The 15,044-nt window shown below is 50.0% G+C and overlaps 1 protein-coding gene across 7 annotated transcripts in view; it reads left to right on the plus strand.

Moving 5' to 3' along the window:
• myh14 (myosin, heavy chain 14, non-muscle) overlaps window positions 1-15,044 on the plus strand; it is a 37,937-nt gene that overhangs the window by 2,067 nt on the left and 20,826 nt on the right. For 3 of the 7 annotated variants that reach the window (XM_064297231.1, XM_064297266.1, XM_064297286.1), the window contains exons 2-17: window positions 274-436; window positions 2,742-2,948; window positions 3,681-3,837; window positions 4,653-4,680; window positions 6,478-6,595; window positions 6,941-6,988; window positions 7,791-7,802; window positions 8,493-8,585; window positions 8,737-8,800; window positions 9,167-9,265; window positions 10,294-10,437; window positions 10,787-11,001; window positions 12,043-12,195; window positions 13,048-13,221; window positions 13,361-13,534; window positions 14,649-14,763. In XM_064297231.1, coding sequence (XP_064153301.1) covers window positions 278-436; window positions 2,742-2,948; window positions 3,681-3,837; window positions 4,653-4,680; window positions 6,478-6,595; window positions 6,941-6,988; window positions 7,791-7,802; window positions 8,493-8,585; window positions 8,737-8,800; window positions 9,167-9,265; window positions 10,294-10,437; window positions 10,787-11,001; window positions 12,043-12,195; window positions 13,048-13,221; window positions 13,361-13,534; window positions 14,649-14,763 — 1,960 coding nt within the window. In that variant the 5' untranslated portion in view covers window positions 274-277. The remainder of the gene's footprint in view (window positions 1-273; window positions 437-2,741; window positions 2,949-3,680; window positions 3,838-4,652; window positions 4,681-6,477; window positions 6,596-6,940; window positions 6,989-7,790; window positions 7,803-8,492; window positions 8,586-8,736; window positions 8,801-9,166; window positions 9,266-10,293; window positions 10,438-10,786; window positions 11,002-12,042; window positions 12,196-13,047; window positions 13,222-13,360; window positions 13,535-14,648; window positions 14,764-15,044) is intronic. The other 4 variants (XM_064297258.1, XM_064297277.1, XM_064297240.1 and 1 more) reach the window with 3 other exon arrangements.

Below are 15,044 nucleotides of genomic sequence, written 5' to 3' on the forward strand. Positions count from 1 at the left end.
GCTGATGTGCTGTACTCTTGAATTAGGGCATCTCTTGACTTGCTCTGCTACATTTTATTAACGGTCGTTCCTGCTCTGCTTGTGAACACAGTAGACTCTTATCATGTTCAGTACTACTGTACTGCATGCAATAAGACAATCGGCATAGAAAGATACTTAGGGTACTTGGTTAGTTTGTTTTGCTTTGCTGTACTGATGTTTTCCTCTGTACGTTTCACAGCTGTTCAATATCTTTATAAACTTTATCTTTATAATCTCCTTTTGCTCTGACAGTACCATGTCCAAACCAGCAGGGGGCGGCGCCAACGATGTCAACAGCTTCCTCTACACCGGGGTGGGGCCATCCTCCTCTAACTTCGTGTTCTCCGCCGCCAGTCAGGCCGACTGGGCGGCCAAGAGGCTCGTCTGGGTGCCCTCCGAGAAGCATGGCTTTGAGGTGAGGTGGGAGGGGCCTCCGCGCGGGGCCATGTAAGGCATATCGCTGCCGAGTCACGGAAGAGCGCTCGTGTCCTCGCCGGTCACCCCGCCGCGGTGCGCCGCGGCGCGCTAGTGTTTCAGCGCGGCGCGGCCGCTCGGGTGGCGCGGCTGACATTGCGGCGTCTCGTCTCGGGCCGCGTGTGCTGATGCGGCCGCCGCTCTGATGTTACAGTCTATGAATAGAACAATGTGCCCGTTCAGCCCGCGATGTGAAACGGGGGCGAGGGCCACACAGAGCACCTCGTGTTCAGGCTCTCGGCTTTGAGAACGTGCGGGAGGCTGCGAGGGGGGAAGAGTCGGAATGAACGCGGAACAAAAAAAAAGCGGCGCGGAACCCTGCCGCTGGCCCGGCGGGCTGAACCCCAGGCGTCCCGCTGTGAGGACATAAGAGCTCCTCTATCAGGGAGTCCCGTCGTCCCCGGCGACTCCCGGCCTCTGTTTGTGTCCCTTCCCCCCTCGCGCTCCCCCGCCGTCTGTCTGTCTCCGCGTCCCGTCAATGCGCTCAGTGTTCCGCTTTCCGTGTGGGACGAGGAAACGGCGCATATCTGGCTTTTTTCAGTCGTGACCCAGCGGTCACGAATGTGGGCCAGTGGTTTGGGCCCTGGACTTAAATCTGGGGCGCTCGGATCCCAGAAGAGCAAGCCGCTGTGTGTGAGGTTCTGTGACAGAAGGCCTCAGTATTGTCCAGCTGTGTCCATTCGTGTCATAGTAGTGTACTGAGGATGAGTGGCACCCAGCTGAGAAAACTAAAGACACCGCTGTTGATCGCTGACCATGTTGAGTGATTCTGTGTTTGTGAGCGTATGGTGCATAGTATCTTAGTACCCTGTTAACCCAGTGTTTTCCATAGGTCATTTTTAATAGGGGGACCAGCTTTAGGGTTGTTCTGTCAAAGCTCATAGGACAGCTGTTAACAGTGGTGATGTTCTAGCATTGGTCACTTGCAATGGCTCGAAAAAATGTGGGCCATTAACATAAATAGCATTTGACTAATTTCGGGAGTCTTGAAAGATGCCAGTGTTCAAGTGTTTGCCAGGGCTGGAAGTTAGCATAGCAGCAATTTGTCCCTACAGTAGATTAGCCACAGTTGGCCCTGGATGCAAAGACAGTTGTTGGGGGAAAGGTGTGGGATGTTTGGATATTACTGAACCATAATTGAAAGTTGATGATGTAATGACAGCTCAAGGCAGCAATGGCTGATTACAGCACAACAAGCAACGTTCCAGAGTTAACCGCTGTTGTTGACTGGTGCTCAGGATATAAACTAATATCCTTCTTTAGTCATGTCCAATCAGGTTATGTTTACAGGGTTATGACTTGGTACACAAATGTGTGTGTTTGTCTGTCTGTCTGTACCTGTGCTAAACCTCACACAGACACTTACACACGCATCGCATGCCCCTCCACAAACACACTCACAGTACCAGTCTTGTGTGGGTTGTGTTTCAGTGTCTGTGTGTGTGTTATCATCTGCTTGTGGAAAATGGGTTGTAAAACCCTCTTTATCTGCAGTGGCTTTGCGTGATGTGACGTTCAGCTATACTGTGACATGTGCCAGTGTGTGCTGCAGTTCTCTTCATCAGTGTCTCATGTGTCAGTGTGTTGTGTGGTCTTCATGTATATCATTTACCAATGTGCGGCATTTCAATAGTGCCAGTATGTAGTGTGTTGCTGTGTAGTGTACGGTGCCAAGATCAGTGTGTAGTATGTTAATGCGTGTGTTACAGTCCAGCGATGAGGTCACTGTGTAGTGTCAGAGTATTGCGTATCTCTAAAGTCTGTGTGGAACAATGTATATTGTGTCAGTGTAGTGTGTGGTATAGTGTATATTGTGTCGGTGTATGGTATAGTGGGTATTGTGTGAGTGTGGTATAGATTATATTCTGTTGGTTTGTGGTATAGTATATATTTAGTAGGTGTGTGGTTGACTGTGTATTCTGTCTGTGCATGGTATTGTGTATATTGTTCCAGTGTGTGGTATAGTATATATTGTGCTAGTGTGTGGTATAGTGTATATTGTCCCGGTGTGTGGTATAGTGTATATTATGTTGATGTGTGGTATTGTGTATATTCTGTCTGTGAGTGGTATAGTATATATTGTATATTCTGTCTGTGAGTGGTATAGTGTATATTCTGTCTGTGTGTAGTATAGTATGTATTGTGCCAGTGTGTAGTATAGCATATATTTGTGCTGGTATAATGTATATTGTGCCAGTGTGTGGTATAGGTCCTAATGTCTATGTTCTGCATGTCTGGTTCTGCAGTCCGCCAGTGTGCGGGAGGAGAGGGGGGACGAGGTGGAGGTGGAGCTGACGGACAGCAGCAGGCGGGTGACCCTCAACCGAGAGGAGGTGCAGCGGATGAACCCGCCGCGCTTCAGCAAGGTGGAGGACATGGCCGACCTCACCTGCCTGAACGAGGCCTCCGTCCTGCACAACCTGAGGGAGAGATACTACTCCGGCCTCATCTACGTGAGTCCCGCTCACTGCCGTCTGCGCGCAGGGGAGAGAACCTGGACTCACTCAGCTCGGAGTTGGAGAACTATGAGAGTGGCTAGAGTGGCTGAATAAAATATCAATAAATAATAATCAATAGCACATTATGGTCAATATTTGACGGATATATCTGCTGTTGACGGAATGTGAAATCTGTTTACATGAGAATTAATTAGTGCCTAATTGTTTGTACGAAGCACACACTTGTCATTGGCCCTTACAAGTGTGATTAATAAAGGCTTGGATTCATCCACCCAACCCTCCTGGGCTGCACTTACTGGTAGAATCACTGTGGGTGCCTTACAACATTAGCTTCAACTGCCTCTGTGTACAGGATGTAGGATGAATGGACAGAGGAGTGTTGGCACAATGGGTTCATGAAAAGAGGAATGTCAAATCCTCGCCGTGCCAGTGCTGATTATGGCTGGTAACCCTGTAGGGCAGCTCATAATTGGCTGTCGTGTTGCCTGGGGGCGGAGTTCAGTCGCTGGAGTTGTCTCTGTCTCTATGTGCAAGTGCAGCTTCTGTGGTAAATTTGGCACCCGCTGTCTGTCCAGCCTGACCCGCTCAGTGTTATAACTGCACAGCCGCTGGATCACAGATCACAGAGTGAGAACAGTTAGATAGGGGGAGGGGCTTGTTGGGTTTGTTTGTTTGGTTTGTAATCAGACTGTTTTTTCCCCCCTTGCGCTCTGACCTATATTGCAGACGTATTCTGGGTTGTTCTGCGTGGTCATCAACCCCTACAAGAACCTGCCCATCTATACGGATTCCATTGTGGAGATGTATCGCGGGAAGAAGCGCCATGAAATGCCTCCCCACATATACGCCATCTCTGAGGTGGCGTACAGAAGCATGCTGCAAGGTATTGTGGGATATGGGAAGGACGGCCGTGCCCGTTGACTGGGTGGCAGTTGTCGTTGCCCTGGACAATACACTTAATCCACCATCGTACGCGTTGCGCAAGTTCATGAATTACGTCGCCACAAAGTCTGAGTTTTTTAGAGGCTCATCATCTCTGGGCTCTGCCCAGATGACTTGGTGTTTGTCATGTGCGAAATTCAGGAACAGGTGTGCCCAAACCCTTTCAAGAAAATAGACAATGAATTATGTGGACACAGATGTTGCTGAGTGACATACAGAAATTCTCTGTTGAGTGAGTCAGTGATGAGTCTGCCTTCATCCTATTTAGTGTGATCAATATCCAGGACTTCATTTTCAGGGATTGCGCATTACTTAAGTCCCTATTCCTGTCTGCGCTTGGCAACATTCAATATGGTAGGAATTTCTGAAAAAGAATGCTTGAACGTCTATCAAGGCGTGTCTGACTGCTCTTGTAGAAAATAAACTGGTAGGACCAGTGTTATAGTTATGGGTGTGTAAAGAATTTTGAAAGGCAAGCATACTAAGTTTGACTTATGAAATGTCCTTATTTTTTAATCGTTTTATATGTTATGACATGGCAGGTGTACATTTATGTCAAAAAGCGCCCAAGGCGATATTTTAGGATTGCGTCAATTTTTGTGACGTTTTGATGGATTTATGGTAACGATTATATGAGTTATGGTTCCTCAACTTGTTATGGCCTGAGAACCAGTCAGATAGTTTCCCAAAGGGCTTAACAGATTACCAGTAGCAAGTATTACTAATTTGAAACCTGTATGTCTTCCTTCCACACAGATAGAGAAGATCAGTCTATTTTATGCACGTGAGTATCTGCTTACTCATTGTTCTTTATCTTCCTCCATAGCCGTTTATATTTGCATTTGTCATATACACTCACCGGCCACTTCATTAGGTGACAGGTGTGGTCTTCTGCTGCTGTAGCCCATCTGCTTCAAGGTTTGACGTGGTGTGCGTTCAGAGATGCTCTTCTGCGTACCTCGGTTGTAACGAGTGGTTATTTGAATTACTGTTGCCTTTCTATCAGCTCGAACCAGTCTGGCCACTCTCCTCTGACCTACCATCAACAAGGCATTTTCACCCAGAGAACTGCCGCTCACTGGATATTTTCTCTTTTTCAGACCATTCTCTGTAAACCATAGAGATGGTTGTGCGTGAAAATCCCAGTAGTTTCAGTTTCTGAAATACTCAAACCAGCCGGTCTGGCCCCAACAACCATGCCACGTTCAAAGTCACTTAAATCACCTTTCTTCCCCATTCTGATGCTTGGTTTGAATTTCAGCAGATCGTCTTGACCATGTCTACACGCCTAAATGCATTTAGTTGCTGCCACGTGATTGGCTGATTAGATATGAGCATTAGCGGGTGCAGTTTGCAGTTGAACAGGTGGACCTAATGAAGTGGCCGGTGAGTGTATGTTCCAATACGTGAAGTGTGTCTTAATGTTAGTCAAAATATGGCATATTTTTCATCAACGTCAGAACATTAGCCACACGTTTAGTCTGTTGTATTGTAGAGTTGCATGCCTGTTGCGGTGTGAGAAAGCGAAGTGAGAGCCATATCTCATAGCTTTAGTATGTTTCCACTGACCCCGCTCACACATGCCTGACCCCTGCCAGCCCGGCTCAGTGTCCTGCGGAAAGCTGGCTAATTGCCCCGTGTTGTCACCCGTTGTCACAGAAATAGTAATTAAGTTAAATCTATGGAGTTCGGAGAATGAAAATTGTTGTTTTTTCCCCCCCAAACGCTTCGTGTTGACGCTCGTAATGACCATGTGACTGAATCGGTCCACTTTCATCGCAAGGCACATTTTTTGCAAGATGATGTGCTCTGAGCCGGCCCTAGGGTATCACTGGCCCTGAACAAGAAAAACGACTGTGTGGACTGTTTATGCCGGAGTGCGGCTGTAGATGTGCTCGTGTGCAGTTTTACATGCGCGGCTGTGTGTTAAAGCGAGCGTCGCTAACGCTGTGCCAGCGTAGTTTCAGCCCCACTGGGCGCGTTCGGGGGCGAGCCGGCCCTGCAGAGGCCGCTGCGCTTGGAGGGGGGGAGGCACAGACCGACCCCCAGTGCGCCCAAATACACGGTGCTCCTTTCACAGGCCGCAAGGTTCCCCCGGAGACCCCAAATGTGCTCCGCCTGTAGTTGTCAAGCACAGTGGAGTGAGGCACTTATCTGCCCTGACTGAGTCACAGTAGCACAGAAACACATTCGGGCACTGCAGTGCAGTACTTCGGCTCATTTTGATGTCTATGATTCATACGCCTGCAGAAAATAAAAACGACAAAAACCTGTTCTGATATTTTTCATTAGCGTATCTTCAATCTACGTCTTTCTCACGTGGCGCTATGTAGTGGCATATCTTTTTGTGTTTGTTTGTTCGTTTAACTTTGTATCGTCTTTACATTGCTTGCGTCTTGCAATCCCTGCGACGTGTGTTTAGTCCGTGCCGTGCGCGTCTGTACTTTGTTGCCCTGTCTCTGCACAGAGCCCAGTCTATGCTGCTTAGCGTGATTGAGGCTGATGCCGTGACTGAAGTATTTCGTGCCGTAAAGGGCCTGGCCTCTTTTACCCTCTGTGTGCTTTTTTTTTTTTTTTACAGAGGGGAGTCGGGAGCCGGCAAAACCGAAAACACTAAGAAGGTGATCCAGTATCTGGCCCACGTGGCCTCGTCCCATAAAACAGTGATGCCTGGGCGAAGCAAAGAGGCCGCGTCACAGGTGACCTGGGCTTTGGAACGGAATCGGTGGGGGGGTGTGGGGGGGGGGGGGTTCGGGGTGGTGTCTGAAATAACTAATCATAACTATAAATCCTAATCATACTGCAAACTGTACCATGGAATGAACTGCAATAATGGCTCTCTGCTGCTTCTGCTGGTCCTGCTGTTCTGCTCTTAATACAGTACTGTGACAGAAACGGGTTTGGCGTGGAGAAGTGTGTGTTTGTGTGTGTGTGTGTGTGTGTGTGTGTGTGTATATGTAGCGGGGTTCTGCATTCTTCACTGGGTCCTAATGTGTCTCCTTCTCCTTCCTCCTCCTTGCCTTCGCTTGCGCTCCCTCTGTAAGATGGATACCCTTAAATCCGCCCCGCGGGGCAGTGGGATGGTGAACAGGGTGAGTGGGCGGGGTCCTTCGCTTCCGGTGGTGTGTCAGACTGTCCCCTTTCCCTTCCCTCTGCGAGAGACAGCTCACATGCGTACAGCCGCAGTTCCCAAATGCTCTCATCATACGTGTTGGGCTTAGAGCCCACAGCAATGACTGAATCAGCCACACGCCGTGGTTTAGCACTGAAGACGCTGTGGAGCCGAGTGTGAGCTACCTGCAGTACAGGCCACTCTTTTTTTAGAGTCACTGATGAAATAGTCAATTCCTTTTGGATCTACTGTGATATAATTCTCTGCTTCATTTAGATGAGTCACACGCATGTAGCTGGGTGTCTCCTAGCCCTGCGGTAAAATTCCAGTGCTATATAATAATCATTTTACATTTCATTTGAATGTAGCGCGTGATAAAGGGGTCAGCTCTTTCCTTAGGCTGGGAGCTGTGTGTGTGTGTGTGTGTGTGTGTGTGCGCGCGTGTGGACAGAGCAGCCCTGTCCTTGAGGAGACTGTTGATATAGAGTCGGGTCTCTGTCGGCTGAACGCTGTGCTCAGTGTGCGGCGGGGGACCCACTGAGCACGGCGTCGGTGTGCGGGAGGGAGGGGCCTAACCCTCGCTGTTCCGGTGCTACACCCACTAAACTCTTAATGTTATTGTCCATTGCGTTTTGTTTGTTGTACTCATTCATATTGTTTCTGTGTGTTTTTTTGTTTGTTTTGTTTCTTTTTTGTCCTTGGTTCCCGTTTCATTCGTCTGCCATGGTCCTCCCCCCCATACATCCGTCCACCCTCCCCTCCTCCTCCTTTTTCTCCCACAGAGCGTGCAGTATGTGAGTATAAGCATGGCACGCAGATGTTGCCTCACCAAGTACACAATTCCCATTCCAGGCTTTTTAGAGTCTCTATTCGCTTGGCTGTGCTCTCCAGTAGCTAATATAACCTCCTGGCAGTAAGCTAGCAGCTTCCACAAACTTAGCCTTAAGCGAATGCTAATTACAGTGACAGTAATGAAGTCTGTGTTTGCGCTACAGCAAGCTTTGCTCTCATACAAGCTGTGGTTTTTCTGTGAGGCTTGTCCCATCTCGACCTGGATGGCCGTGTCTGATGGCTTTGTTATGGCTTATTATCGCCCACTGTGGCCACTATGACTGCTCAAAGCGTTGGTCAGGACCAGACTGGTCCTGGTGGGTCCCAGACAAGGTCTAGATTGGTACTTCAAAGTAAAAAAATTCAAATAATGTAAATGCTACATTCAGTAAATAGTCACCATCCATTTTCACCCGAAGAATTTATTTCTCATCACTTTTATAATGTATTATGCCTCATTGCCATTTATGAATTATATATTTTTTGCAAACTTGAAAAATGGAACCGTTTTGCATTTTGCGAACGGCCATTTTTCCTGGGACGCCATGGTCGGTGGCGTCCCAGTTCTCTGAAGTATTTTTGGATCGCTGATACTGAACTACTTGGGTCATGGCAGAGTATTGCTTTGCGCTGAAGCTGTGTGTGTCCACCAGGGGGAGCTGGAGAGGCAGCTGCTGCAGGCCAACCCCATACTGGAAGCCTTTGGGAACGCAAAGACAGTGAAGAATGACAACTCCTCTCGATTTGTAAGGCTGCTTTTATCCCAGTGGCGACAGACAATGCAGTTATTGCTTGTTTTGTTTCCTTTGCCTGACATGTATTGTGGTTTCATGAAACATTGATGATGCCTGCTGTATTTCTAAAGCCCTTTCCGTGCCTCTCTCTCTCTCTCTCTAGGGCAAATTCATCCGCATCAATTTTGACGTGGCCGGGTACATCGTTGGCGCTAACATCGAGACCTGTATCCTCCTTACACGTGCCTCACGTGCGTTTGCACACACTGACCGACTGGCCACTGTCACGCCGCCGCTTCTGTAGCGCAGGCGTCAAACTCCAGTCCTGGAGGTTCCGTGGTGCCTGCTGGTTTTTGGGGTGCTCTCAGCACAAGTGTTTCACTCAAGACGTAGATTGGCTAAGGAATCCACACACCTTGTTTCTCAAGGCCTTAATTGGCAGCTGATTGAAAGGAAAGCACACAAACCCGCGGGCGCTGCGGCCCCCTTTGGGGTTCGGGTTTGACGCCCCTGCTCCCGGGCGGTGGCCCCTGACGCCGCGCTGCGCGGCGCCGAGCCGCCGCCGTTGCTCCTTGACTCCGGCCTCCCCTCAGACCTCCTGGAGAAGTCGCGCGCCATCCGCCAGGCGAAGGACGAGAGAACCTTCCACATCTTCTACCAGCTGCTGTGCGGCGCCAGCGAGGCCATGAGAGGTGAGCCGGAAAGCGCCGCTCGAACCGTCAGCGCCGCCGCCGCCGCCGCGGCCGCCGCCGTCTCACCGGCCGCTTGGTTAATCTGTCTATCTCGCGCGGGAAGCGTTTCCCAGTCAGATGCAGCCAAACTTTCCCCCCGCAGGTATGTGTCTGCGGTCTGGCCCTGCCCCGGACGAGGAACTCTTCATTTCGTTTACCGTTGTCCTCGTCAGTGAACTCATACCTTTCAACTGACAAATTCCCCGCGACTCGTTTTTCACGATCGGCAAGCTTGCTCGTTTGAACAGGGACGGCGTATTTGCTGTGGTGTTCGGCTGTGCTGTTTACTTCTATGGACTTTGGCCAAAAAAATATATTTGTAAATAAATATGGGATTATTTAGACAAATTTAATTATTAGCTGAATTGGTTACATGCATTCATTGCCCTGAGTGCGGTTGTGGTTTCCCTGTGCACTTCACTGGTGCGGCTGCATTCGTTGCCACTGTAAAGTGAAAAAGGGAGTTGGCTGATCATGACTTGTCCCAGTTGGCGTGTCATTCATGCGGAAATATCAAAGACAGGTTCGTGACGGTTAAACTTTCAGTTTGAGGAAGGTTCTCTGCCACGCCTTGTTGTCTGTCACCGGCTGCTGCTGACCTCAACCCTAAGACTCAGCTTGATAATGATAAATGATTTTAACAATGAAATAACAGTTTGGAGCAAAATGCTCTGGTACTATTCTATTTCTTTCTGAGTAAATGTATGGCTGTAAATATAACATAGTATAAATGTATTTAATAATTTATCTTATTTTATTCACTGTCATTACCCACATTCACTTCCCCTTTCCTTTCTCTCTCCCTTTCTTCTTCTCTCACTTTCTCACTTTTGCTTTTTCTCTCTATCTCTCTCCCTCTCCCTTTTTGCTTCTCTCTCTCCCTCCCTCTCTCCCCCTCTCTCTCTCTCTCCCTCTCCCTCTCTCCCTCTCTCTCTCTCTCTCTCTCTCTCTCTCCCTCTCTCTCTCTCTCTCTCTCTCTCTCTCTGAAGCGGACCTGCTCCTGGCCGGTGCGGATCAGTACCGGTTCCTGAGTGGCGGGTCGATCCCGGTGCCCGGTCAGAGCGACGCGGAGAACTTCACCCAAACCATGGACTCCATGACCATCATGGGGTTCTCGAAGGAGGAGGCCATCGGTGAGGGGGGGGGGAGGGGTGGGGAGAGAGGGGAACAGAGGGATGAGGGAGGAGGGAAGAAGAGAGAGTGGTGAAGTACTTGAATTGTGCTCGATTTGGAGAGAGGGTTGCAGTCTGCGGGGTATTCCAGCTTTTCTCACTGTAATGGCTGCTGTGGTCCATTAGACAGCTAGCTTGTACTGCGGAGTGATGGAAGCCTTTGAGTAATGAGTCTCTGCTGCACTCTCCTGGATCAACAGGGATATGCAGTGATGGTGTACTCCAAATTGATATGAAAGAAAATTTAAAAGGAATACACGGTGTTTTCTTAACGTTCTGTGCTTCCTGCATTTCACCTCTCCTCCTCCAGGCATGATGAAGGTGATCTCCTCGGTGCTGCAGTTTGGAAACATCTCGTTCACCAAGGAGAAGAACACGGACCAGGCCTCCATGCCCGACGACACCGCCGCCCAGAAGCTGAGCCACCTGCTGGGCATCAGCGTGGTGGAGTTCAGCCGGGCCATCCTCATGCCCCGGATCAAGGTGGGCCGGGAGTACGTGCAGAAGGCCCAGACCAAGGAGCAGGTGAGGAGCCGAGAGAGCGCCGCTGCACCTGAGCACGGAGTGTCCCGCACACCCGAGTCTGTGCTCAGCTAGCAGCCGCATGTCTGCCTGGTGTGAGGTCTCGGACTGGGCGTGCGGCCTGAAGAGGGCGCTCTTTCATATAATCCCTAGCGAAGACCAAGGCCGTGTCCGAATCAGCCTCCTAACTTCTTAGTCCTCAAAATATGTACTGTCTACGGAGCATACTGCTTACTGTTTAGTGTGCATGTTTTAGCATGTGATGGGCAGTATGCTATGGATGTCCTCCATACTATGTTCCGACCATACTGTGGAGGTGTCGTAAGACACTTGTGTGGCCATGCTCATGTATCGAAACGTCAGTGAAGCTGAGCCTCATTTTTAAAGCAAAGCTGCGCATCACATTTATAGGACCGGAATGATTTTTTACTTCCTAAAAAGTATGCTCCCGAAAAAACTCAGCGAAACCCCGGAAATAAGTATATCATCCTGGGATTTTAAGTGCACTACATTTGGTGCAGCTTTACATCCCGTATACTCAACAGCTATAGTCAGCAGTAGGGCAGTGCGCTGATTCGGACACGGCCCAAGTGCTCTTGCCTTCCAGCAGAGATGGCCAACTGGTGCTTAACTGTCCCATAATGCCCTGTGCGCAGGGCGATTAAGAATCCTGCTGCTCTGGCCAGGGTGTTCTCGTTCTGTCCAGTTGGATCGGTGAAATAATTTGGGAATGACCCCATGTCTCAAATGACGTGCGTGGAGCATGCTGCCAAGGATTCTGTGACAGTAGAGAGCGCTGAGTCAGATGAAATCCGAACAAGTACATGACTAATCGGGCATAAATCATTTTCCATATTACAACTCTCCCTTCTCTTTCAGTGACTGAATTTATTCTGTTTGCTTTTCCCTCTCCACCTCTTTCTCTTTCCCATCCCATTGTATTTTCCCCTCTTCCTTCCCTCGCTTTGTGGTTTGTTCTCTCTCTCTCTCGTGCCCCCGCCCCCCTCTTTTGGGCGTGTGCCTCTGTCCGTTGGCCCGTCCCAGGCCGATTTCGCGGTGCAGGCTCTGGCTAAGGCCACGTACGAGCGCCTGTTCCGCTGGCTGGTGCACCGGATCAACCGGGCCCTGGACCGGCGCCAGAGACAGGGGGCCTCCTTCATCGGCATCCTGGACATCGCCGGCTTCGAGATCTTCCAGGTGAGAGAGGGAACGAAGGAAGGGGCGAGGGGCGGCGTGGAGGGAGGGAGGGAGGGAAAGAGGAGCCAGTGGGCGGGGGTCTGGTAGAGTGGTGATGCCCACCCACACCCAGAAACACAAAACACCTGTAGACTCTCCACTTGGCTTCTGCTCGTAACAGCTCAGTGAACAAAGCTGAGCTGGGTCGTGTCAGTATGTCTGTCTGTGGTGCACATAAGCACTGTCTGTGGTGCACATAAGTGCACTTTGTCTGCAGTGTGGTCAGGGGGTGTGTCTGTTTTAGGGCCAGCCTGCAGTGTGGTTAGGGGGTGTGTCTGTTTTAAGGCCAGCCTGCAGTGTGGTTAGGGGGCGTGTCTGTTTTAAGGCCAGCCCGCAGTGTTGTTAGGGGGCGTGTCTGTTTTAATGTCAGCCTCCTTAGGCAGGATCAAAGGCAGCAGCAGGTGGTCCAGTCCAGCAGAGCAGGCTGTGGGTCAGTGATAGAGGCCAGGCTGGGGGTGAATTCCAGATCCCCCACTGACACTCATCGCTCATCAATGAGCCACAAGTGATCCAACCCCAGGGTAACATGAGATCAGGGTTACTCAGGAGCATAGGGAGACTTGGAGGGGTGGGGAATGCCAGCTTTATGCCAAAATATGACAGGAGACCCTGTATTCCTTACAAGCTGGACGTGTGTCCGCACGATGGATCTTTTTTAAGAAAGCAGACAGTAGCATAGGCATTTCTTGGGAAACGTTTCCCTCAAAGTTTCTAGAATTTTAAATGTATTTAGATATGTCCTCAAGTTAAATGCTATCTTTATTTAAAAAAATAAACAAATCCCCTCTTCCCCCCCACTCTCTCACCCTACAGCTGAACTCATTTGAGCAGCTTTGCATTAACTACACCAATGAGAAGCTGCAGCAGCTCTTCAACCACACCATGTTCATCCTGGAGCAAGAGGAGTACCAGCGGGAGGGCATCGAGTGGAACTTCATCGACTTCGGCCTGGACCTGCAGCCCTGCATAGACCTCATAGAGCGGCCGGTGTGTACCTCACGCAGTGCGGCCCGTCTGTGTGCTGTGCGGCATTAGCCTTCTGCTCTGTGTCCTGGTTCCTGTGCCGGTGTCGAACCTTTGACCACGTTCACATGGATTTAAACCCCGCTGTGCGCCCCACCCCCAGGCCCACCCCCCGGGAGTTCTGGCCCTGCTGGACGAGGAGTGCTGGTTCCCTCGGGCCACCGACCGATCCTTCGTGGACAAGCTGGTGGCGGAGCAGGGGTCGCACTCCAAATTCCACCGCCCCCGTCAGCTGAGGGAGGAGGCGGACTTCTCTATCCTGCACTACGCGGGGAAGGTGTGTGTGCTCGCTGTCCATTTACCCCACAGTCTGTGATAACTGTCCGTTTACCCCACAGTCTGTGCTAACTGTCCGTTTACCCTACAGCCTGTGTTAGCCCACCATTTACCCCACAGTCTGTGCTAGCCCACCATTTACCCCACAGTCTGTGCTAGCTATCCGTTTGCCCCACAGTCTGTGCTAGCTGTTTACCCCACAGTCTGTGCTAGCCATCCGTTTATCCCACAGTCTGTGCTAGCCCACCGTTTACCCCACAGTCTGTGCTAGCCATCCGTTTACCCCACAGTCTGTGCTAGCCATCCGTTTACCCCACAGTCTGTGCTAGCCATCCGTTTACCCCACAGTCTGTGCTAGCCGTCTGTTTACCCCACTGTCTGTGCTAGCCGTCTGTTTACCCCACAGTCTGTGCTAGCCGTCTGTTTACCCCACTGTCTGTGCTAGCCGTCTGTTTACCCCACAGTCTGTGCTAGCCATCCGTTTACCCCACAGTCTGTGCTAGCTGTTTACCCCACAGTCTGTGCTAGCCATCCGTTTACCCCACAGTCTGTGCTAGCTGTTTACCCCACAGTCTGTGCTAGCCATCCGTTTACCCCACAGTCTGTGCTAGCCATCCGTTTACCCCACAGTCTGTGCTAGCCCACCATTTACCCCACAGTCTGTGCTAGCCATCTGTTTACCCCACTGTCTGTTGGCTTTTAGCTGTGTGTTTGTCTGTAGATGTGACTAGTAATTTTGCATGTTGTTGTGCCCTACGATTGGATGGATGGCACTGTTGATGTCGTATTTCACAATTGGTTTACCTGCATCATTTTACCAGCACCATTCACACAAATGGGAGAATTCCGGAATTTACTTTCTCATTCTGTATTGTTTCTTCTTCTTCTTCTGACACTTCTTCTGTTCTCATCCATCTGTGAACCCGTTTTATAGTAAGCCACGTATTATCTGTGACTGTGGTAGCGGGTTTGTTGTCCGTTGTCGCCCACATCTCTGGGATTGTCAGTTTTATCCATCCTTCTGTCAGCACGGTCTCCCTCCCTCACAGCTGCCTTTGCCTCCGTTTCTCTCACCCCGGTGTCTGACTCTCTCTCTCTCTCTCTCTCTCTGCCAGGTGGACTACAAGGCGGACGAGTGGCTGGTGAAAAACATGGATCCCCTGAACGACAACGTGGCCTCCCTCCTCCACCAGTCCTCCGATCATTTCATCGCTGAGCTGTGGAGGGAAGGTGAGAGGGAAGATGATGGAGAGAAAGAGAGGACTGTTTGAAGAAGTGGTGGGAACAGGGGAGAAGTGTGTTAGTTTGTAAAGAGAGGATAAGCAGTATTGTAAAAAAAAAGCAATTGAAATAAAGGTTTAATTTGTGAGGAAGAGCTATTGTAAGGATACAATATGAGATAAATGCCTGAAAGAGGTTTCAGTAGTGTATCTGGGTTATAGCTTTAGTTTCAGGTTGAGTTCCATTGCTGTTGCAGTATCAATCCACTGGATGTCAGTGTAGGATTTTAG

The sequence above is a fragment of the Anguilla rostrata genome, chromosome 1, assembly GCF_018555375.3.
Source record: "Anguilla rostrata isolate EN2019 chromosome 1, ASM1855537v3, whole genome shotgun sequence".
NCBI lineage: Eukaryota > Metazoa > Chordata > Actinopteri > Anguilliformes > Anguillidae > Anguilla > Anguilla rostrata.